General features: G+C 44.5%; 1 protein-coding gene across 1 annotated transcript in view; it reads right to left on the bottom strand.

Moving 5' to 3' along the window:
* Window positions 1–1,027: 1,027 nt before the first annotated feature.
* The window catches only part of FREM1 (FRAS1 related extracellular matrix 1), a 103,409-nt gene continuing 78,716 nt past the window's right edge, over window positions 1,028–25,720 (bottom strand). The window contains exons 30-37 of the mRNA XM_084629298.1: window positions 25,437–25,586; window positions 23,026–23,264; window positions 21,805–21,852; window positions 21,347–21,526; window positions 20,618–20,746; window positions 15,644–15,759; window positions 5,271–5,356; window positions 1,028–4,184 (exon numbers count right to left, since the gene is read on the bottom strand). Of these exons, the coding sequence (XP_084485424.1) occupies window positions 3,985–4,184; window positions 5,271–5,356; window positions 15,644–15,759; window positions 20,618–20,746; window positions 21,347–21,526; window positions 21,805–21,852; window positions 23,026–23,264; window positions 25,437–25,586 (1,148 nt within the window). The 3' untranslated portion in view covers window positions 1,028–3,984. The remainder of the gene's footprint in view (window positions 4,185–5,270; window positions 5,357–15,643; window positions 15,760–20,617; window positions 20,747–21,346; window positions 21,527–21,804; window positions 21,853–23,025; window positions 23,265–25,436; window positions 25,587–25,720) is intronic.

Consider the following 25,720-nt stretch of genomic DNA (forward strand, 5'->3'; position numbering starts at 1 on the left):
AGTATTATATTTTCTTCTTGATATCAATGAAGGGAGCAGAGTGAAGATCAACATGGACATCCATATTGCATCAGCAATGCCAAGATCAATGAGATGCATGGCTAGTTTTCTCTCTAAGCATCCCAGCTTGTTAGACTCTGTGCGGATTTCCACATATGATAGCATCTCCTGAGCAAAACATGGAGGCAGAATCTATGTATCATTTAACTGAGAATCTAACTCATCCCAAACTCAGTGTGGAGCTGGAAACCACCCGAAGCGGTTGGTTGATTTCTGTGGCTTGCTGTGAGGTGGAAGATGAAGAGGGAAAAGCAAGACATCTGGAATAGTTTGAGAGACATTAGAATCTTGATAGAAACCCCCCCTTTTTCCTGAAATACATGAAAAGTGAGAGAGAGCAGTGGAAATTCTCTAAACAGTCTGAAAAGACACCTGGAAGATATTGCCAGCACAATCTAAGCCTCTGTAAGAAGATGATGGTAAGACTTCTTATAGTCATAGGTTTATTTATAGCAATAGGTATATTGTGTTATTGGTAAAAGCATTAATAATAAGTAATCATTGGAACAACTTACCAAGAGACGTGGTGGATTCTCCATCACTTGCAATCTTCAAGTCAAGACAATGTTTTGCTTTTTAAAGATATGCTATAGCTCAGATAAGTCCTGGGCTTGATGTAGGAATGCCTGGGTGAGTTTCTGTGGCCTGCGTTATGCAGGCAGCTAGACTAGATGATCACAGGGCCCTTCTGGCCTTAAAAATCTGTGAATCTATAAATCAGTTTTTCAATGTGATTTTTAACCTGAAATCATGCCTTTATCTCACTTTTCCTTTTCTTATATCTGTTGGCAAAGCCTGTGTCCTTCTTTGGATTTATTTCCTAAAATAAAATATTCTAGTGCTCAAATGCTTAAAAAACAGACACAGCCAAATATTCATGAGTAATTCTATAATAACAACCCAATGTATGCACCCAAAAGAGGTAGACACATTAAAGGAAAACAGATTTCAGTAGCTGATACAATATACAACAGACATATTGTACTTATCACTTATAAACACATTTTTAATATGCTCATTACCTCAGTCTCTGTCACAGTAAGAAAGCTTTTAAGTACTTGGGTATTTAAGAGACAAGTCCGCAGCTATCATATAGGATTTATTTTTATTAGTATACAGTACATATTTAGGTATAACAGTCAATATAGTGCATGTAACATGCTATTTTTGGTACAAATATTAGATTAGCACCAGTCTAGTGATTTAAATAAGGTAGAACTACAGTGTTGATAGAACTATATACATAATTCTCTCTAATATTTAGAAAGAATGAACACAAATCAAAATGTAAATAAACTTCTCAATTGCAGTACCCACTACAGGGAATTGGAACATTCTCTTCTGAATTTCTGTTTCCAAATTAGTTTAAAAAAAGGCAAATTTGATCTGTATAAAGTTAATTATACATTTATTAACACAAATTAAAAAAATAGTCTCTTGCTTGAGGAATACATTAGATTTTTTTTCACTGAACTTTTTTGCACATTTTTTATACTTGTGAAAGGTGCTGGGTTGACAGTCCTGGTCAATCAAGTCCTCTGTTTATTCACAGAATAAGTGCAGCCTGGAAGGACTACATCAGTAAGTGAGTGTATAAGTTCATTCTCCATGCCCATTCAGTTCTTGACCTTCTGTTGCACTCTCAGAACTTCTAATAGCAAAGTTTGTCCTCTGAGACCTGACCAACCTCACCCACCATAATCTTTAACAGAGTCCAAGCCAATGAGGTCAATGAAAACAATTGCAGTGACTTCAGTGGGCTTTGGATCAGGCCCATAGTTCACTGAACATTCCTGAGATGGTGACTTTCTGTCACTACTGACATGGAAATGTATTCAAACCAGTGACTTAGATGGAAGCATTCTATATCCCTCTCACTAACAATCCCTTGAGCCATCCAGTGCTCTCATTGACCTGGTTTGGATTCATTACATTCTTTGAACCTCAGCATCCTTGCCAGAAATACAAAAGCTGTTCAAATTCTATCCTTGAATTTAAGGAAAGCTCAAAGAGAATTTCAGATATGAAATGATGTAAATGGTTCTTATAGCTAAACATTCACAATACCTTGGAAACAAGATTTTTATCTGTATTATTGTATAGAAAAAAAATTAGTGAGGCTATTAAGCATACGCAGTTTATACTGTTAAGATTTAAGATGGATCTATCTTAAATCCTCTTCAATTACTTTAAGGCTGGTTCAAATGAGAGTGTGACACACATAGAGGGCTAAATCCTTCCCTACTCTTGCTCAAGCACAACTCCCTTTGAGATCATTGGGGACTTTGCCTTTATAAAGATGGCAGGATTTGGCCCATGATATTTTTCCTCTCATGTTATTGTACAGTTATTCTGAAATCCAACTCTCCCAGCACAAAGTCTCAAGATTAGCAGAGGGAACTAAGTGGTGTGGGTGATGGAATTTACACACAGGAACACATACGAAACCACAGAAAAGGAAGCAAGGCTGCTGCACAGTCTTCTGCGCAGTAACTGCCATCTGTACAGTTACCCCTCTGTTCTCCCAAGGTGGTGTTAGGTGATTAGATTTGGTCATGCATGGCCTGCTTTCGCCTGGCCCCAACAGCCCCATCCATGTTGGCCTATTCCAAACTGGCACAGAGACCCCTCTGCGGAGTTCTGGGGGTGTTGATGCCCTCTGTGAGGCCACTCCATCCATTCCCCTTCCCTCCACACAGCCATATTGGGGTGCTTAAATGGTAAGGAAGGCCTTGTGTAGGCCTTCCAACTTGAGTGACTTACACTCTCATTGTACTGCAGTGTTGCTCACCTCTGATGTCATTTGGTTAGGTATTGAGGCAAAAAGGTTACCCTGAGAGATTCATTAGACACAGCAACTCTGTAGTGTATGCAGTTAAGAACATTAAGAAGTTATTTTTCTAGCAGTTTTGTTCCAATTAAATTCTGAATTTTTAAAAACTCTCTCAGAAATAAACTTACATTTTAAAAAAGGTGTCAAATCCCTAAGGATTGTACTTGCAGTTAGGTCCAGGTGGGCACATCCAATTAGGATCCAAAGTCTTTGGAGTCGGATTGTGGCTGGACTTGTGCAGATGGGAAGGGTGAGGAGAAGACAAAAGCAGACTTCCTTCCCCATGGCGCTCCTGCACTGTGGGCCTAATCCAACTCCTGCTTAGATTCTTCCCATGGACTCCTGTGAGTTCTGGATCAGGTACCATGCTAGGACAGCAATGATAGAAGCACTAGTATCCCTAACAGCAACCCAATGTCAGCAACAGAGCTCACTCTGCAGATGAGCCCATTACCCCTCCCACCGCCACTTCTCTCCCTATAACTGCCAGTGAAAACAAAGCTAACAGAACTGTAAAACTGTAGGTTTTATTGCTGATGAATTCAAACAACAGACAATTTACATTCACCAATCATGGAACCTGCAAGTTGACTGTTGTGTTAGTTTATTTTTGTTTAAAAATAAATGAATAAATTTACATAGCTATTAGGTGTAAGACCTAAGGCTTTAGTCTTTGGTGTAACAAAATTTGGGCATCTCATTAGAACAAATGACAGTTCCAAATGCTTTGGGGGTGTTTGAAAATTGAAATTGGATTCAGATCTGAATTTTGCAAGTGACCCTTATTGTTGTAATGAGCTCAAACCAAAACCAAGAACCAAACATTCTGAAACTTGGTGGTGCTTGAATTCTGGATCTAGACTGAGGCTTTCTCTAATGAGAACCTATTTTCCCACCCCTTCCTTGCTATGCTTAGCACTGGGCTACCGCATTCACTCGAGTTGACTCTAATATACCCCAGCAGGAGTATAAAAATAAACCCTGACGATAATGAAGTTTCTTTTCTACACTTATACCCTCAAAATACTGCAAATATAAGTTAAAAATTCTGTGCACAAGAAAGGCCAGATGGGTATGAGTGTCAGTTTTGTTTACAGCTTTCTTGAGCAGACATAGTTGTGCCGATTACCCTTCCTACAGTCTTTTGCTTGCCATTTCCCTCGCCTCTGCACCAAAACACAATTCTTTCCTTGCTTTGAAAAGCGAGATGGACTTCTTCTCCAGTTTGTGAAGGTGACAGGTTCTCCTCCATTCCACTCCCAATGGCCAGGATTAACTTGATCATTAAAGCCTAATACGAACCAAAAAGATCAAGTCAGTGATATGCATTTCACCTCCAGTCTGAAGGCTCCTGCTACAAAAGAAAGCCTATTCTTCTATTCCTCTAGTGAGAAGTACACACAAGACTTATTGAAGGAAGAGAGCCAGAGCTGTTGCTTGGGTAGGGCAAATCAGGGTGACCACTCCAGGCCCTGCGCTTTGGGAGGCCCTGCGGGCCGGTGTAATTGGCTGGCCTGGTCACTCCCAGAAGAGACTAATCCGTCACTTCCGCCCCAGGCCCTGCACCCTCATAGGGACAGCCCTGAAGAGAGCACACCAGGTCTGCAAGTAAAATACAGTGTAACTTCTGGTAAGGCAACTAGCATCATGTGAGCAAGGAGACAGCATCCTTTCCCTTACTATCACCCACCCCAAAATCTCTCAATTTCTCTATACTTTGTGTCCAAGTTTGTCTTGTGATATTTATCTTAATTTCCCTGGTAAGCACATTCTAGTCAAGAATGCAGAATCAAACGTTATCTGAGCCCCCTTGTGAAATCAAATTCCTGTCAGCCTTTTAACATTCATACGAGCCTTATCTAGACTAAGAAAATAGTTCATGTCTGAAAACACATTGGCTAACAATGTTTTTTCACCTAGTGCAGGCACAGCTCACTACCTTTAAAACGTTAGTTGGTTCACCCCAAACACATAAACAGTGTTTAAAATAGTGTTAGCTAAGATATTCAGACATATCCTATTTTCCTAGTCTACACAAGGCCCCAGAAATATACGAACTCACTAAATTTGTTGAACCTGATTCTCCGCTCCATTACAACAGCTTTATACCACTGAGGTCAGTGGAGTTGCACTAGCCTAAAACTGATCCCTGGGGATGGGTGGGGTCAAGATGAAATTCCTCTCTATGATACAGATTTGCAGAACTGGACCTTTCCTTTCGTACATTTCTCTAAATATTCAATAAAAGCAACTTAAGGAAAAAGGACACTGGACCTGATGGACAGTTGGTCAGTATTCCTATGTTCCAAGGTAAAGCTCATAGAAAGACACTAGTGTTCTCCAGGAGACAGTCATACTTAACATTTTGTATACTTGCCTATCCAAAAGGGCTTCCTGCCACTGAAGTCCCACAGCCACTGCATGTGTTGTTTAGTGACCACACTTGCTAGACTTCCAAGGTATCTAGGTTCAAAAAGAGAGGACGGAATAATCAGAATGATACAGAGTGAGACATCTTTCTACTTGACTTTTCTATAATGAGTGTTTATTCTACCATAAGACACATATTACAATTTCGCATGAAAACTGATGTTTGGATCAAAGAATACCCTGTACACAGGTTTATTTTTAAACCTCATGTCCACTGGACAGATTGTGTAGTCACTAATCAATTACTTAAAGGTAATAGATATTATATACTCATATGTAATATTTTAAACCCAAATGTTAATTATTTCACAAGAAATTCTTTAACATGGGTTTAAAAGTACATGCTGTTTTTTTGGTAGGTGTATTGTTTTGCAAACAAGAGTTGTTTATTTGTAACTGTAAGCTAAGGTCCATCTACCCCACAAATACAACCATGTCGAGGGATCTGGTCATATTATGGCTCCATTTTGTAATGCAAACTCTCAAACCATGTCCCCGGAACTATGCTAAAGCCTTGGATAAATAAAGGTAAAATTTCATTTACACTTCAAAATGGAACTGTGTTATAACTGGATCGGGGACAACTGGAGTATAAACAGATAGATTCCTGACACAGTTGAAACTGTAGTGTAGATCAGGCTTAAATGTTTTCAATAAAGTCCTAGCAGAAATTTTAAAGACTTATTTGATTTACAGCATCTTCCACTTAATTCAATTAGCAGTTGAGCTGGGTCTCTGCTTACATATGTTCTAAACCTTTGAACCAAATCATTTAATTTAACAGCAGTATAATCCTTTGATTGGTTCATGAAAATTCAGTAAAACTAAATCACTGGCACTAGAAAGTTGCTTCACCAAGTGCTACAAACCTGGGATATGCACCCTAGTGATCATAGCAATAATGAGCTCAACCTCTTATTTCAATCCAAATAATAGAAACACCTGATTGCAGCCAGAAGAAAGACTGGTGTGGCTATAATAAAATCTAATCTCAAGAGAGGTCCCTTCCAAATACTGATTTAAAAATCATGCTTGTATGAAAAGACATTTCTAATCATTACATGTAGTCACAGCTCTAGACACACTCTAAGAAAATGAGAACAGTTCTGAAAGTGCGTGTATGATAATAGCATTAACCTAGGTCCGGGCTCCAGACAGGCAGGAAATGACAATATAAAGGTATTTATGGAGCTAACTGTAATTCTAACTAAACCCTAATTAAAAAGTCTCTACTGAAAAGGACATACTACTTTATTTAAAATACACACAACACTCATTGTGGTGCCAAATATGTCCATTTACATTTTTTTCTGTGTGCTTTAAAATCTATACCATGCATTCAAAAGCATCCAGCACCTCAGAGCAATCAGTCCCAACTAAGCAAACATTTCAGCTAAATGGTGCCTGCCAAGGGTGTTCACAGCAATACGCAAGGCATTCAGGAGCTAAACTCTCTCCTTTATGCTTTCTACAGGGCAGCTCTATACCAAACTAAAACTGCCCAATAGCCAGTTTAACCAGGTACGAGAAGGATCCCTACAGCATAGGGGGATCCTTGGGTGGTGCAGAGCAGCTGCAACAGATCCTAAATCACATACCCTATGGCCAGCAGAGGAGGAATGGTTGGGGCAACTCCATACCCGGCTAGCACAGGCGGTCATATCTCATTTGGGGCCATTAGCACCAATACTAGTTCACACAGCCAGACACACAGCTGGCCCAAGATCAAGGGAGTGCCAAAGGCACTGAGCAGCTCTCAGACATAGCTTTAGACCTTTTATTAATTTTTTATATTATGGTAGCGCCTAGGAAACCCAGTCACAGACCAGGACCCAGTTGTGTTAAGTGCTGTACAAAGACAGCAAAAAGATGATCCCTGCCCTGAAGAGCAGCAATCTGAGTTCTGAGCTCTGGCTGTTAGTTTTATTTAAACACTAACACATGGAGATTCCAGGTCAATGGAAGAGAGGCCCTGATTTTCCTGTATAAGCCAGACCCTTTGTGTCACTCAGGCAGTGCAAAGTGCATGGCCATAAATGGCCCCCAGAAAATTCCCCTTATGCGGGGGAACTCCCTAGTGGCCTAAATCAGAAGGAGGGGGCTCCCATGCAAGCAGAGCTCTGCTACACTGCTCCTCAACTGATGCAATGTCCGCGAGGGCATAAACTGGAACAGCATCCTAGGCTGCTCTAACCACTGTTGGGTCTGGGCCAGTGCAGAATCAGGGAACTGTAAAGGAGCTCTCCTCCCCTCATGCCAAGAGGAGCTTGGAGGCAGGGGAGAATTGAGCCGAGAGAACCAGATTCATAAACAGTTCTTTGACAAGTGTTGAAAACACTTCTGTTACTCAAATGGAAGGTTTCCTTTCCACTGAGCAACCTTGTTTGTTGTGTGTTAAACATTCTCCAGTAACCCTTCATTGTCATGTCTGCATTGTCTGTCTGAGAACAATACCCTGCAATTAGTGTGGCAGAAATGATGCAAGTTTGGTGGGGCAATTAGCTGTTTTTATATCACGCCATCATGACACAGAACAAATCTGTTTCAAGGGAAGCATTTTATTATGAAATGTCATGACTTGTCACTGTTGAGGGGCTGAACAAACAGGTTCATATGTCATCCAGTGTGCAGATTCTAATGGGCGAGTGTCATGTTTATGTCAAAACCCAACGCTGAAACACGAACCCTGTCACTTTGTAGCTAAACCCCAAATCTGAATGTCTTCAGGTTCATTACTCCCTAATGGTCAGTCCTGTCAGAATGAAGATATGGACAATCCTACGCACTGTAAAAGTATTAATGTACCATATTGTGCCTTAGGATCTGTATTTATGGCTCCTAAGTGGAATCCAAATGTGGCCCAGTATTTTCAGCTGAGACTGCTGCTATTAATTTGTCTACACTGTCTCCAGTTACAAATGGGAGGTATCTGGTGCAAGGATGTTTTCAGAAAGGGTCATTAATTCAGCAACTAACTCCCCATCCTGAGGTGTGGTTGACATACAATTTTTGTACCAGTATAAACACTACATTTTTTAGTGGTGTGATTTTTTTATCATTAGAGTTATACCAGTACAACTGCTGGTATGGATACTGGCACAATTTTGCCAATCTAACTGCATCCATATTAACCCCATCAGTATAGTTAAACCAGTACAACTTGTGTGTTTAGACAAGGCCTGAGTGTGTTGCTCTTCCAGGGACTCTGCAAGGCGTATTTATCTAGCCAAGTTTGGGTTTTCAACCTTTTTTCATTTGGGGACCCATAAAATTTTTTGAATGGAGGTGCAGACCCCTTTGGAAATCTTAGACATAGTCTGTGGACCCCCAGGGTTCTGCAGACCACAGGTTGAAAACCACTGTGGTAGAAGATACAAGGTACATATTTTTTTTCTTTAAAGGGAATTAACCTTAGTTGGAGTCTTACTGCCATTGAGCCGGCAACATTGTAGCTTAACTTTGTTTTAAAAATTGTATATCCACCAACACTGTTTCTTATAAAATTGGAAAAAAAGTAAATAATGCAGAGTAGTTTTCCCAGATGGAAACCTGGTAGTGAAATGATGTTTTACAGTGTTCTGAAACTGGCTGTTTCATCCGTAAATTCCTTACTGATCTAACATCACCTGTAAAATAATGAGGAGCAAGGCATGCATTACTTTGGGAATGAAACGGCTGATCTGTTCCAGGAACAGAAATAAGAGAATAGAAAAATAAAACCATTTATTAACTCATCTTCCAATCAGCACTTCAAAATGAATTAAACATCGTCTGAGACTGGGACCTGCACATCTGTAAGCCATTTGCAGTAGAGGGGGAAGGAGCTCTCATTTAACATGAAAAAGCCTCCTCAAACTGAAGTATCCAGCTTTAATTAAATTATCACGGCTCATGAGAGATTGGTTTGCTTGTTAGTTAGCTGATATACTTTGACTCTTCCTTGTGGTGTTCCATACCATCACTTAACCTCATTCAATTTTCATATTACACACAACTTTCCAGCGGGAAAGGAGTCTCTGCAGCTACTGACACACACAAGGTGGACTTCCCAGAGAAAAGAGGTCTGACTAATGTAATTTAGGGAGGGTTCGCTCCCAGTTAGTTGAATGTGAAAGGGGTTTCAGAGAGAAGATAATCAGGATCTGCTGGCCTGACAGCTTTGTTCGGGATGTTGTCTGGAGGAGGACAGGAAAAGGATCATTATATGGCTCATATTACTCACCAGGCAAAACAAAGTCAAAATGAATGCAAGAGCATGTTGTTGCCAATATAAATAGAACCAGGGGAAAACTGCCTCAAACAGCAGAGAGATCAGGAGAGGGAGCAAAGCTCTTTCTGGCCTTCCCAGCATGGCAGCAGTAGGGTTGGGCAGGTTCTTCCCCACCCCTCCCCTTCACTTGCAGGTAGGGAGGAAGTACACTGCATTGCCAACCTCACGCTTTCAAAAGATCACCAACCAGATCTATTGAAATAATGAAATTAACAAAAATGAGGTTTCTTTTATTTGCCTCTGGTTTCTGAAACTTTTAGGGCATAGGTGTTGACTTTTCATTTTGCCGGTGGGTGCCCCATCCCAGCTCAGCCCCTTTCCCCAAGGCCCTGCCCTCACTCTGCCCCACTCCACCTCTTCCTGCCCCCACTCTGTCCCCTCCCCTTAGGTCCTCTCCCCTGAGCATCTCCTGCCCACTGCTCACTCCTTTCTGCCCCCTCCTGCCTTGGAGGCAAAGTGTGTGTGTTTGGGGGGGCTCAGCCTCCCCCCAATGGCAATTTTCAGCATATTTATACACTTCTTTCATATTGTGTTATTGAATGTGTGTCTATCATTGGCATCTTAACAATGTAACCCTTATTAAAATAGTAATGAAATATATCATTACATTATCATGAATTACAGTATATTAAAATCATTACACTCAGCTACAAGCTGTCTTCACTAACATCCCAGTTTAAAGACAGTATGTTCGCTCTTGGCTTCACACCTGCTTAGGGCCTGTTTGGGAGCTGAGGCCACTGATGGCTGTGGGAAGAAGGTGGATGGGAGGGACAAGCAGTGGGGAGTCTTTCCCCTCTTTCTTCGCTCTCCCTGTCCCTTTCCCTTTCTCTTGTTTCTTCTCTAAGTCCTTGCTCCCATTCCTGATGTTTCCCCTTTCTTGCTTCCCACCCATGTACCTTTTCCCATCTCTGTCTGCTTTCCCATCTCTCTCTGCCTGCTCCTGGTGGCTCTGTCTGGTGCCTGCTCCCACCCACACACTCAAAGTGGCAGAGGGGGTTCCCCCTCCTTGGGTGGGAAGGTGCCTAGTGGTTAAGGCACAGGCGTCGGGCTCAGGTGTTCTGGGTTTGATTCTCTGCTCTGCAACAGAGATTATCATGCACATTGTGTAAAGAGTTGTCACTTTGGATGGGCTATCACCAGCAGGAGAGTGAATTTGTGTGGGGGGGTGGAGGGTGAGAAAACCTGGATTTGTGCTGGAAATGGCCCAACCTGATGATCACTTTAGATAAGCTATTACCAGCAGGACAGTGGGGTGGGAGGAGGTATTGTTTCATATTCTCTGTGTATATATAAAGTCTGCTGCAGTTTCCACGGTATGCATCCGATGAAGTGAGCTGTAGCTCACGAAAGCTTATGCTCAAATAAATTGGTTAGTCTCTAAGGTGCCACAAGTACTCCTTTTCTTTTTGCTCTGCAACAGACTCCCTGCTTAGCCTTGGGAAAGTCACTTCACCTGTGTGTGCCCTAGATCCCACCTGCCAAATGGGGCCAATACTGACCCTGCCTCCTAGGCTAAATCCATTCATGGCTGTGTGATGATGGGGGAAATGGAGATACCAATGTGGGTAGATTTGGGCTGAATTTCTCCACAGCCGGAGAGTGAGGGCCAGCTTCAAGGGGGGGACGGGAGAGAGAGTGGGTCAGGCCAGCTCCACACAGAGGGGGGTCGGGGCTTCGGCCCTGCAGCTTCTGCCACTAGGGCAGCTGGGGCTCCCGAGCCGGGGACTTCAGCCCCACATGTTCTGCCAGGGTCCAGAGCTTCTCCTCCCTTTCCCCATGCCCCTCCCCCCCAGTGTAGCTCTTGCCAGGGTCCTGGGCTTCTCCTCCCCCTTCCCCCCAAGCGTGGTCTCTGCCAGTGTCCGGGGCTTCTCCTCCCTCCCCTCTCCCACAGCACGGGGCCAGGGCTTCTCCCCCCAACCCCCAGCATGGCTCCTGCCGGGGGCCGGGGCTTCTCCTCCCTTCCCCTCCCCTCAATGTGGCTCCTGCTCAGCCTTCTCCTCCCTCCCCCGCAGCGTGGCTCCTGCCGGGGTCCAGAGCTTCTCCTCCTCCTAATCCACCACTGCACCCACCCCCAGCCTAGCTGGGCTCCTTTGGGTCACCTGATGCCTGCTGTGGCTGGAGTGGAGCCTGACTGGCAGGGAGCAACCATACACCAGACACCATGGCCATCAGCCCAAGAGCTGTGGGGTGGCCCTAGGTGAGCAGGGGCTGGCTGTGCTCCTGCTGATAGTCCAGCACTCCTGCCCACACCTAACCCTGGGGCTTTTTTTTTTTTTTTTTATGAGACTCACTCAGCCCCTGCCAGAGCAGGGAGGTGGGAAACAGTTGATCTGAACCTGCCCGCCAGACAGCTGATCGCAGCTGCATGCAGGCTACCTATAGGAAACAGCTCATCTGCCAAGGCACCCGCAAAACAGTTGATCCCTGGCTGCCAACAGCTGGTCATCCCAGTGGGTGCTGAGCACCCCCTATTTTTTTTCCGTGGGTGCTCCAGCTCCGGAGCACCCAGGGAGTCGGCGCCTATGCTTTAGGGTGCACTTGGGTTGCACTTTTCCAACTTTTCTCTACAGCCAGGGGGGGTGGGGGGGAAGGGGGTCTAACAACTTGCTTTTTAAAAATGGAAGCTGAGACTCTGACATAATCACTTGGGTCCAGGAGCTGGAACTTTAAGACCACCACTATGAGATTCATGATAAAAATCACCAGAGTTGGCCAGACTAGGTGATATTTGAGCAAGGATAGGTTAATTGGTCTGGATGATATGAGAACTAAGACCTAACCTTTGCCAATTATCCAGAGCAGACTCAAACTGTCATGAAGGACTGGAATCAATTAAGAAGTACTTTATTCTCCATGCTCCCACTGCTGCCCTCATTGCTCAAAACATGTTTCAATCCAGTCCCCATTAATCTCTTTTTCACCTCTGGCTCCTCTCTGTTGCAACCTTTATTTTACAGAATAGTTGCAGGGCCCAGATGAGTATGTGCTAGGCCCAATCCGCTTTCAATTTTTATGCAGTCTACCACTCTCCACAATTTGTTACTCTCCAGCAGGGCTGCAGTGCTGCCAGAGTGGTCTGGAGTATTGCTCTGGCACCTGAAATCTAGGATGGAGCTTTGCATTGACACTTGAGAAAGCTATGCTCTGGCAGCTCTGCTTAGGCATTTTCAAAGCCTCAGGGTAGATCTGCATTGCAAGGGGAAGGTGTGATTTGCAGCGGAGGTAAACTGACTTATGCTAGCTCAGCTTGAGCTAGCATGCTAAAATAGCTGCGTGGATGTTGTGGCATGGGTGGTGCCTCGGGCTAGCCAGCCAAGTTCAGACCCGGGGGTCAGATGGGCTTTGACTCGGGGGGGCTAGCCCAAACCACTGCCCATGCTGCAAAATCCACACTGCTAAATTCAAGTGAGGGCCATAGACCTTCCCCTTCCCACTCCTTCACCCCCACAAAACCTCAGAATTGGGAAGCAACCTCAGAGGCCATTGCCCACATCAAGGGATATAGGCTTATAGGACTTTAAGATCAGAAAGGACCATCATGATCATCTAGTCTGACCTCCTGTACATTGCAGGCCACAGAACCTTATCTACCCATTCCTGTAATAGACCCTTTAACCTCTGGCTGAGTTACTGAAGTCCTCAAATTGTGATTTAAAGACTTAAAGTTACAGAGAATCCACCATTTATACTAGTTTAAACCTGTAAGTGTCCCATATTCCATACTGCAGAGATACCCTCTCCCTGCACTGGGTATCTGTCAATCTGACCTAGGGGAAAATTTCTTCCCAACCCCCAATATGCCAGTCAGTTAGATCAGGAGTCGGCAACCTTTGAGAAGTGGTGTGCCAAGTCTTCATTAATTTAAGGTTTTGCATGCCAGTAATAAATTTCACATTTACAGGGGCTGGCCGACAGAACCCCAGACTGGCAGCAGGCTGAGGGACTGGCGGACGGAACCCCAGACCGGCAGCGCGGTTGGAAGACGGAACCCCAGACCGGCAGCGGGATGAGCGGGGCCAGGACCCCAGCTGGCAGCAGAGTGCCACTAAAAATCAGCTCGCGTGCTGCCTTTGGCACGTGTGCCACAGGTTACCGACCCCTGAGTTAGACCCTAAGCATGAAGGAGATAGCTCCAGTAATATGAATGAAACAGGATGGGAGCAGAGGATAGAAGAGAGGGAGTAAAGGAAGGGGCTACGGAGCTGGAGAAGCAGATGGAAATAGGGTGGGTCATTCCCTAAGAAGAGTTATTCTGGAACCCTCTGGCTGCTGCTGCTGCTTGCTGCTGCTGCTGCTGCTGCCATTACCGCCCCAGTGCAGCAGTCCCAGGAGCAGCAACATTTGCACAGCCCCAGAGCCAAGTGTGGGGGAAGCAGCAGAAGGAGATGGGGACAGAGACATGTTCTGGCCCCTGTTCCACTCAGCTGCAGAGTCTGTCAGGGGCTCCAGCAGTTCTGGCCCCATACTCCTCCTGCTGTGCTGGCTCTTGTGCTGGGAGGTCTCTATGCCTGCAGCCTGCTCCCTGCCTTTCCCCAGGTCAGGGACTGTGGGACAGGGGTCCCAACACCAGGGCTGTACCCGCACCTGGGACACAACCAACCCCTAACCTGGCTCCTCCCCAGCCACCTCTCCTGGGGTGAGCCTGGTCCTAACCATCCCTCACTCCAGTCATTCCCTATACCTCCCCTCTCTGGTCAGCCAGTTGTAGCCCTCTGCCCCGCCCCATCCCATGTCAGTTCTGAGTCCCTGGCCCCTCCGCTGTCCTGTATTTTCACCTCGCCACAGCTGACTCCACAATTCTGCCACCATTATCCATGCCCCAAAGCTTCTTATCCAAGCTTGAATCAGCACTCAGAGGGCTGCTATGGACAGAAAAGGATCCTGGAGAACCCTAACTAGGGCTCTTGGAGAATGACCCAACACCTGTCTACTTCCCTAACTCCCTGGCCCCTTCCTTTATTCCCTCTTCTCCTCTCCTGTTTCAGTCAACCTCTGGGTTTTTTTTACTCACAAAACTGTGAGCCCAATTAATGTCCCTGGGATGCATAAGTAACTTAAGTCTCTGACTGTGCCCAGAAATACAATTTTTAGATGTTTAACTGAGTTAAGGCCCCCTTAAAGTAAGGCTGAAAAATGTAATCTCACCCTGTCTAATTAGGCATGCTCTGGTGCTTACAGGATAGAAAGATGCAGACACAGTAGGTGAAGGGAATAGAAAGGAAGGAAGAAATGCACCCACCATGCATATGCTTTGCTAGGCTCCAGCACTATAAAGTTGATCAGAACCGCACTGCTCTCCCAGATTCCATTCTATGGTAGAGAATGAACAAACTCGCCTCCCCAGAATTATGCTGAGCCTGTGCTATAAGCATTGCCAACCCCAAGCTTTCAAAAATCGTGAGTCAGCCCCCCATGCTCAAAAAAAGGGAAAAAAATCACAAAATTGTTTAGAAATTTCATGTCTTTTAAGCCATTTAATATTGGGTTCTCTTCATTTGCCTTCTAGTCTTGAAGACTGTATAGGCTCAAACTTTTCTCAGCAAGATGGAAGGTTAGAAATTTTGTGTTTAAATGCAAGCCAAAATTCCCATGTCTTCACATGACTCCAAGAACGAGTGCTTTAAACAAAAAAACCAACACCGAATATTGTGAGACACACAAATAAAATTGTAACAGCTGGCAACACTGTAAGCAGGAAAGTGGGGGGTCACAAGCTGGAGAGCGAAGTATGTGAGGAATTGAGTCTTCACTTCCCTCAACTCCCCATTCAGTGATGCTGTGGAGGAAAGTGTCACCACTGCAAACAAAGCATTGCAGGAATGGAAATCCTGAAGAAGGAGTGGGGGGTAAGCATCCAACACAAACATTTTGAGATTAACCTTTCTTGGGCTTTTATTTTTATATTAGTTCTTGGACTGGGCCAGAACCCTCAGTTGTGCAGCATCAATGGAATGGGGGTTAACAGAATCAACTGAGCATAGGAAGCAGCTCAGTGCAGGAGCAACACCCAACTACCAAACAAAATGATGAATCTGAAAAAGACTTACTGCTCCCGGCAAGCCCGAGCAGCTGTATTCCAAGTGACTTTCTGGTCTGTGATCAGGAAATAGCAGCTGCTGCCATGATGGCTCCATCCAGATGGGCATTTTTTCATGCTAACATCCTGAAATAAAAAGATTGCTCATTCTCAGAGTGACTTGTTAATAGCATCAGCCTTCTAAAGCGCTGCTTTAACATGCTTCGTCAGGATCAAAACAGACACAAACATTTGTTTATATTAATAAAACTGAAGGAGTTTTTTAAATTCAACATCAGTAACTTCAAAAGATAGACTGGGTGCAATATTCATCTAGTGGAGTAGGTATGTACAAGATCAAAGCAGTTACACTATATTCAGGGTTTAAATTCTCACAGAGTGTTTCCCAGAGCTCCCCATGCCTCCCGCATTCAGGGTTCCGGGATGCACCAGGGCTTGGAGCTTCAGCCCCGTGAGGTGTGCTGGGACATGGGGCTCCTCAGTGCACCAGGGTTCAGGGCTTTAGCCCTGTGGGGTGTGCCAGGGCTCGGGGTGTCTGCAGTGCATCAGGACTGACCTCCTGCACAACAGGCCATAGCATCTCACCCAGTAATTCCTGTATGAAGCCCAAAAACTTGTGGTTGAACTTGCATGTATATTTTAGACAGACATTCAGTGTTGATTTAAAGACTTCAGGTGACTAAGAATCCACCACAGCCCTTAGTAAACTGTTCCAGGGATTAATTACCCTCACTGTCATAAACATATAGCTAAGGGTAGCCTAGAATTCCTCCTTACCTGTAAGGGGTTAAGAAGCTCAAATAACCTGGTTGGAACCTGACCAAAAGGACCAATGGGGAAAGAAGATACTTTCAAATCTGGGGGGGGAGGGAAGCTTTGTTTGTGCTCTGTGTTGTGTGTTCTCTGGGGAAGCAGAGAAGCATCAGGTCAGAAAACTCCTTCTCCTAAAATCATCCTAAAATGAGTCTCAATATTGCAAAAAGAGTAAGTAAATAAGGCAAGGGCGCATTAGATTATCTTTTGTTTTTAGCTTGTGAATGTTCCCTATTCTTACAGGGAGGTTTATCCCTGTTTTTTGTAACTTTAAAGTTTTGCCTAGACGGGAATCCTCTGTGTTTTGAATCTGATTACCCTGTAAAGTTATCTTCCATCCTGATTTTACAGAGGTGCTTTTATTTTTTTTCTTTATAATAAAGTTCTGTTTTTTAAGAATCTGGTTTACCTATTTGGTTGTTATATTATTCTCAAGCCTCCCCAGGAAAGGTGAAGGGGCTTGGGGGGATATTTTAGGGAACAGAAACTCCAAGTGGTCCTTTTCCTGAATCTTTGTCTAACTCACTTGGTGGTGGCAGCATTACCCATCCAAGGACAAGGAAGGATTTGTGCCTTGGGGAAGTTTTTAGCCTAAGCTGGTAGAAATAAGCTTAGGGGGTCTTTCATGCGGGTCCCCACACCTGTACCCTAGAGTTCAGAGTGGGGAGAGAACCTTGACACTCACTAATAAAATTTAGACCTTATTCCCAGTTTGAGATAGTCTAACTTCAACTTCCAGCCACTGGACTTTATGTCTTTGTCGGCTAAATTAAAGAGCCCTCTGATATTGATTCCCTGTATGGACTTTACAGCCCATGAGCAAGTCAGCTCCCAACCTTCCCTTCAATATGCTAAATATATTGAGCCCCTTAAGTCTCGCCCTGTAAGGCATACTTTCCATGCCTCCAATAATTCTTGTTGCTCTTCTCTGATAGTATGTATTAGAGCAGCAGCCAGGATCTCCACTGTGCTAGGCACTGTACGTTATGGGTCTGCCTACACTGCAATTGAACACCAGCAGCTGACCCATGCCAGCTGACTCAGGCCCACAGGACTATACAGTCCTTCCCACAGGGGATTTTAGCTTTTTTTTAATAGAGGTTTTGTGTTTAGTTGATACATTCAGGCTTCATTTTGGATGAGTCCCATAGCTGAAGGGTCCCAGAGCTCAGGCTCCAGCCTGAGCCCAAACATCTACTCTGCAATTAAATATCCCCATAGCCCAAGCCCTGTGAGCCTGAATCAGCTGGCACAGGCCAGATGAAGGGGTTTAATTGCAGTGTAGACATACCCAAAGAGATTAAGAATCACTCCTTGTCCAAAAGAGTTTACAATCTAATTCAGACTGTGTGACTGATTCAAGATAGAATTAGTTGCCATTTCATACGGTGAAGAGTGACCAGTGGGGCCATCGAGTTTCCTCTGTGTTTTAGGTCCTGATTCTTTGGTGCGTCTGAGAAGTGCTCAGTGTACACATCAAAGGAGATGTGTACAAAGATGGCGTTAAGGGTTTGTGTAGATGAACCATTAGTACGTAGCAGACCCTACAGCCAGGGAGTCCCTAGGGTCCGGTGAATTGGGGCTACCGCTCTGGGCCCCGTGTTTTGGAAGGCCGTGCCTTGGGCTGGCATGATTGGCCGGCGCACATGGGCAGGGTGTGAACTGCTGGCTGCGGGAGGCTAGCCCCCAGCCCTGCCCCTTCCACCCGAGGGAGTGCACGCCACCAGAAGGGAGAGCATACGATGGTGCCACTGCATCCTCCCCAACCCCAGAGCGCCGGGAGGGAGAGCGTGCAGCGGCACTGCTGTAGCCTCCCCAGTCCCGGGAAGGCAGGCGGCATGGCTCCAGCCCCCGGGAGCCCAGCCCAGCCAAAGTGGGGCCTTGGGGTGCGGCGTGTAGGCGGAGCCATGCTTGGCCTTTTCGGGAAGCACCACCTCCCCACCCCTGTCCAGTGCGGTTGGTTCCAGAACGGTATGTCTACGCTGGCAAGTTTCTGTGCCACAAGTGATACCATTTTTATTAAAACGCTGGAATTAAACTGCTGTTGCGTGCTCACACTGTGCTCCTTGTGATGCTGGACCGCAGCCACATTAGCAGCTCTTGCAACGGCGAAGAGAGCAGTGCATTGTGGTCGCTATCCCACAGTGGGACTGGCTGCAGGGTGCTTTGGGAAGGGTTTGCAATGCCTCATAGGGCAGGCACAGCATCACATGATGCAGGTTTCCCAATCCCATTGTTCCATGGGCATCCTACTACATGGTCAGCTGCTTTTCAACTGAAGCGGGGGGCGGGGAGGGCAGAGTGTGTGACAGGGAGTGTGTGTGTATGAAGTGGGGGAGCAACAGTGTTTTTTGGGGGACGAGAGTGTGTCAACATGCTGTCTTGTAAGTTCAGACAGCAGCAGGAAGCAACCAGTCCTGAGGCAGGGGGAGAGGGAAACCCTGACATCAGCCCCCACCTCCCTCCCTGGGCACGCTCACACACACATACACACACACACAGGCGCGCCTCTGTGTTCAACAACCCAAGCATTTCACATTAATGGTTTGCTTGGTGTCCCAGAGCAGATCAGCACAGCATGCAACGGCTGTCAGAAACGGTGCTTTGAAAGGGGAGGGGCACATGGCTCCAGGGCAGCAGAGTTCAAAACAATGAGTGGAGCGCATTGTGGGACAGCTCCAGAGGCCAATTACAGCACAGAAAGCAATCAAGTGTCTACACTGGCATTAGTGTGCTGGAGCCTCTGGGCAAATAGCCTTATGAGTCTCGTCGAGGTGGTTTTTTTGCAGCGCTGCAACTGAGGAGTTTCTGCGCACAAAGTGGCTTGGCAGCGTGGACATGTCTGCAGTTTGAGCACAAAAAGCTGCTTTACTGTGCAGAATCTTGCCAGTGTAGACAAGCCCTTAATGTCCGTGTGGACCCTGCTACTATGCACTAGGAGTTTTGTAGTGCACATTGGCCTACTCTGCTTTGAAATGGAAGTAGGTCAAAGCACACTACAGAACTCTTAGTGCATGGTAGCAGGGTCCATGCAGCCAGTTAGTGCACAGCTCCCTAGTGCACTTTAGTTTTACATTCCAGCTTGCTGCATGCCAACTGTTCATCGACACAAGCCCTAAGCCATCTTGAACCCAGGGCATCAGAACGCCAGACTGGTCTGCAATATAATTTAGAACAACCTGGCTACTGTATGCTGGCTGCCAATGTCAGCTGGAGATCAGCTGGGGGCATGGAGCCCTAGCCACCCTGAATCCACTAGTAGGCAGGAAGAGGGTGGTATGAGAAGCCACTACTGCAGTGATACACCACTCAGAGATCCTCCTATGTAGTGGAAGCCCTGGTAGCCCGGTATAGGACTGCTTTGCACCACCACAGCATCCCTAACATACCAGTGAATCAGGCCCCTACTCTTCATCATTTCATACCAACATGTCTAAAAGTGTGTCTGTTGGGGCTGCATACATCTGACAGGCACACATTCCTGAGGCTTAATGATGAAGCAACACTGATGAGACTGCACCTGAAGATGTTTAAGACCGTCATGTCAAGAAACAGTATTTTGACAGGTTTTTATTAAGCTTTCTTGAAGTGCTTTTACTTAAAAATGTTTTATAAAGAAGTGTTCCCTTTTACTCATCCAAAGGGAAACCTGAATGTATCAATCAAAACACAAAATCTCTATTACAATAAACTAAAATCCCTTGTGGAAAGGACTATACAATTCAACACTGGGGAAGCTTTAAATTAAATGCACACAAAGGGCAGACAGAAAAGGAGGACTTGTGGCACCTTAGAGACTAACCAATTTATTAGAGCATAAGCAGTGAGCTGTAGCTCACGAAAGCTTATGCTCTAATAAATTGGTTAGTCTCTAAGGTGCCACAAGTCCTCCTTTTCTTTTTGCGAATACAGACTAACACGGCTGCTACTCTGAAACCTGTCATTATGCAAGGCACTGCATTTAGCCGTATGGAGTGGAAATCTATCAACTGCATGAAAAAACTTGTACAGATACAGGATGCATCTGAGGAAGTGAGCTGTAGCTCACGAAAGCTTATGCTCTAATAAATTGGTTAGTCTCTAAGGTGCCACAAGTCCTCCTTTTCTTTTTGCGAATACAGACTAACACGGCTGCTACTCTGAAACCTGTCAAAGGGCAGACAATAGTTACCTTGCTTTCTGAAGTCCATAACTTCCACGAAATTCCATCACACTGAAATAAGTTTTGGGTGCCTTCTTCAAAATGCAAGAGCCCATCTAAATCAGGCGTGCAGCTCTTTGGAAAGGAGAGGACCAGGTCCTGAAAAAGGAAATAACATTTACACATTGAAGCAAAATGGTTTTATGGAACAGAATAAATGGTCAGTTTTTACTTCAAAAGATTGTGACATGCATAGGCGCTGATTTACTCAGATCATGGGGGGTGCTCAACCCCTGCTCTCCCCCAGGCCCCGCTCCAACTCCACCCCTTCCTCCAAGCCCCCAAGCCCACCTCTTCCTGCCCCTGCTCTTCTCTCTCCCGCACAGCACCTCCTGCACGCTGCTGAACAGCTGATCCACAGCGGGCAGGAGGCACCAGGAGGGAGGGGGAGGAGCTGATCGGCGGGGCTGCTGGTGGGCAGGAGGTGCTGATCCGCAGGACTGCTACTTTTTTCCCTTGTGGGTGCTCCAGCCCCAGAGCACCCATGGAGTCGGTGCCTATGGTGACATGCTAATGCTAAATGGGTTGAGTTGTTAATTTATCCATGTATTGGCTAAATTAGTCTAAACTAAGAACTAGAAGAGTAAATTTTGCAGGTGGAATTGGACTGGAGATCTCAGAGGTGTTAAATCCTCTCAAGATAACAGCTTGAGTTAAAACAGATGGTGAAAACTCATATGAAACAAAAGGTCTTCATACCTGTTGGCTAGAGTGTGATTCAGACATCAGCTCTGCCTTATCAGCTTGTGGGACTTCTGTCTTCCTGGAGGATATCACATTTATCTTTGCCTGCCCTTGGTTAATTATTGACTTGTTAGCCTTGTTTGCATTAGCTGATGAGGTGTCATCCTCTACTCTGAGAGACACCAATCCATGATACTTGATTTTAAAAGTAACACCAAAAAAAAAAAAAAAGGGAGAGGATTACCATTCATAAGCAACTTCAAAATTCTCCTCACAAAAATGGAAAGGAATTTTGAAACACAAATTATTGTCAATCAAGGGGAAGAGACCCCCCCCAAAAGAAAAAGATGAAGAGAATGAGACAGTGCAGTCAGTATTAGCTACATCAAATTATTAAAGTTGTAGTACATGCAGCTAAGGTAAGACACAATAAGGAAAGAATCATAGAAGAAGCCACATCATAATATTCTTACTTTAAAAGCCACATGGGTTCCATTGCTTAACACAGACGAAGGATGAACCTGAAAAGGCCAGACAGTGAAATGAGTTTGGCATATCTACACAATATAGAAACAGGTAGCTATCTGAAACTTTTTGTGAAAGTCTCATTGAGGTTGCTGGTTAGATAATCTAGGTTAGCAAACACTACAGATTTTATTCTTGGTTTTAATTTTTTTCCCCTACAATGGAGGCGGATGATATCTGAAAGTGGGCAATTAAAAATGTCCTACATTACAGGGACTATAATAGCATAGTATCAGAGGGGTAGCTGTGTTAGTCTGGATCTGTAAAAGTGGCAAAGAGTCCTGTGGCACCTTATAGACTAACAGACATCTTGGAGCAACTGACGAAGTGGGTATTCACCCACGAAAACTTATGCTCCAATACATCTGTTAGTCTATAAGGTGCCACAGGACTCTTTGCCACTATAATAGCATAGTTATGGCACTGTAGCGATGCCAGCATAACCCCATAGTGTAGACAGCCTACAGCAATGGAAAAGGTTTTTCTGTCACTGTAGAACTCCATCTCCCTGAGAAACATTAGCTAGGGGAACGGAAACATTCTTCCATCCACCAAGCTGTGTCTTCACTGGGAGCTACATTGTCACAGCTACAGCGCTTAGGGGTGTGGATTTTTCACACCCCCGAGTGCCATAGCTGTATCGACCTGAATTTTATGTGTAGATCAGGCCTGACACACAAAGGTGTGCTCATAGTCTCTTTACATAACAGTTAAAGATCACAGTCATGTCCCAATCAAATCAGTGTACATGAAATCTGCCTAATGAGGTGTCTCCACTGTTTTTTTTTCCAAATTAGGTAAATTTTATTTCCTTGTTTATTTTCTAGTATCTTCAGGATCAGATGATTAGCTCCTGTAAATTGACCTCGTTCCATTAATTTCAATAGAGCTCTGCTGATTTACCCCAGCTGAGAAGCCACCCCATCCGAATCTGCATTATTTTGGTTTGTTGTTTGATACACATTTCCTTCCTCAACTCCATCTGTCTTTCTCATATAGACAGCTCCTCAGTGTCAAGGCTTTCAGAAGATACAGTATATTCTTAAAAAGCTCTTAAGTCTGATCCACTGAATGCACAGATATTTCCTAGTTACAGTAAATTCAGGTAAAATCACGGTTTTAAAAAATATATATTATCATCCCATCACCATAAAATAGATCTGCCTTACTATTTTGCCATTTCTGACAGCTCTAAGCCTCATCCTTGACAGATTCACCAAGTTGAATTCCTGTAACACATCCCCTCTATCCACCATCATCACTCTGGAAGAGGACAGCGGGATTTCTTCCAAGTGAACAGTGCCAGGATTGGAGGGCGATGAGGACCCTGAGGAAACTGGAAGCAATGCGCCTGTCCCCCGTAAATTGGGCTTGTTTTGGCCAGAGGAACGGAAAGAGCTGCATTGACCTGAAAGCATACAAGATGGCAGATGGTCAGTTCATTTTACATGAGCAGATAGCTGGTCACATTGACTAGGGCACTGAAACAGCTTGTCATTAAAAGTTGGATGATTTTTCATCTAATGTTGCCGATTTGCTATTTATTCACTAGTCCTCATTTCTCCTATTTATTTACCTAGAGGAAAAGAGCATTTGTGTATAGTATTGTCTGTGAGTCATAAAAGTATAAATACTTTGGTACAAGTAAATAAAATCAACTCCCTGAAAATCAAATGCACTAAGAGGTACTTGTTGAAGGTACACACTTGGTCCATAGACTTTCAGGTATAATGAACAATTTTGGAAATATTTATGCCCTAATGATTTTCTCTCAACCCCAAAAAAATTTTGCTGCCCTGTAAATGAGCACACATATTCTGTAACACTCTCTTCTGACCCTCACATGGTTCTGCAGCAGCTGGCCTCAGTTTCCCTTCACCCAGGAGACAACCAATAAGTCCAACAAGGCCGTCACACACACCAATGCCCCTACCATACACTCAAACACAGTCTCTTTTGTCCCAGTCTCACATCAGATACAAACCCTCCTTTACTGAAGGTCTGTCTATTTTGAAGCTCCAAATAAGTCTCTCAGATCTTCCACTGGGCACCACCACTCCTTTCTGAGGCCTATCTATTCCCTTTCATAGTCCCTCTCCTCTTCAGCTTCCCCAGATAACACAGCTCATCAGCCCGCCCTGGCTGCTCCTTATTATCTTTCCCTTTGGAGTCCTCTGAGTTACTGAGCTCCTCTTCTTGGACCTGTGCTCCCTGGATCCTCAGGTGACACCTTCAGAAGGCTTCCCCAACTGCTTCCCTCAGGAGTCTTATTAAGAGCTCAGCACCACCTCAAACAGCTCCCCAGTTACTCTTCTCTGTCTCCAACTGCAATCCCCCCCTGTTTGGCTATTTCTCACACAAAGCTCTCTCCCTCTCCTGTCCATTCTTCTCTGCCTTATAAAGCCCAGGTATCTCTCCCTATCAATGTATCAGCAGCAGCCAGTTGGTCCCAGGTGCCTTCCTTATCAGTCATTTGGGTAGCAAGCAATCAGTCATAGGTGCCTTCTTTTTCACACTTTGACATGGTCCTATTTTCCTCTCAAACCAGTTTTACACTGATGAATCTCTGACTTCAGTTGAGTAATTTGGATTTACATCAGTGTTACCAATAGGGTGACCAGATAGCAAGTGTGAAAAATTGGACACTTATTTTTGTGGGCGGGGGAAGAGGAGGGTATAACTGCCTATATAAGACAAAGCCCCTAATATTGAGATGTCTGGTCATCCCAGTTACTAGACAGAAAATCAGCCCATGAACCTTTAAAAATGACCTTTGCAAAACTAACCCAAATTCATTTTCACATTTGTATGGGTAATGCTGTTCTGCTAGGCCAGGGGTTCTCAAACTGGGGGTCGGGACCCTCAGGGGGTCGAGAGGTTATTACATGGGGGGTTGCAAGCTATCAGCCTCTACCCCAAACCTGGCTTTGCCTCCAGCATTTATAATGGTGTTAAATATATAAAAAAGTGTTTTTAATTTATGGGGGGGGTCGCACTCAGAGGCACCAGTACAAAAGTTTGAGAAGCACTGTGCTAGGCAGTTAGAGAGAAGAATATTCTTCAATCTTCAAAGAATTTAGCTGTCTAGATAAGTATTGGTATTTTCCTCATCCGTTTCCACATTAAAACACTCCACACTTAATCACTGAAAAATGCTACAGTATTGTAGAACAATTGCTCAAACCAGTCGGATACTACAGAATTTATTTTAAGGGCTGGGTTCTGTTGTTAGATTTTTTTCTGACATCTTTCCCAAAGGAGTGCAACAACTGTTATACAATCACCAGAAAAACATTTTAGTGGACCTTCAAAATAAATTCCTTTGAAAATAATGATGAATGCTGAAATCTAAAATGCTTGTTGTTTTTTTCTTTTGTACTTGTTGCTTTCTCCATGCTATGTTTCCTAAGAGGAAGAATAGAGTTATGTGAGAGAATAAACGGATCTGCAACTGTCAATCCTGTTTTCTTTTTTTTTTTTAAATTAAGCATTTTGATTTGAAGGTAAGTGTTGTTGAAAGTAAGTAGCTACTCAGCCAAGATTGCTCCAGATTTTAAAGATGATGATCAAAAGAGAATACCTCCTTTTGAGTCCAGAATTTTCACTACAGCTTTTGTCCTGGTGCCAAGAACTGCATTCACAGGGGAGTTCAGAACTACTTCAAAGACCTCATCATCTTCCTCTAATCCGTCATAAGTAATTGCTATATTCCACGTCTTGGTTGACATTCCTACCAGAAGTAAACATTTTAATTACTCTTTAATTGCTATTTCAATCAATCTGGGTGTCAAAAAAAATATTAATTAACATGTCTACAGCTAGAATAGAATAGCTTGTGTATGCTATTGTGCTCATACCAACTGA

Source organism: Lepidochelys olivacea (assembly GCF_965140295.1).
Source record: "Lepidochelys olivacea isolate rLepOli2 genome assembly, chromosome: 5".
In the NCBI taxonomy this organism is placed as follows: domain Eukaryota; kingdom Metazoa; phylum Chordata; order Testudines; family Cheloniidae; genus Lepidochelys; species Lepidochelys olivacea.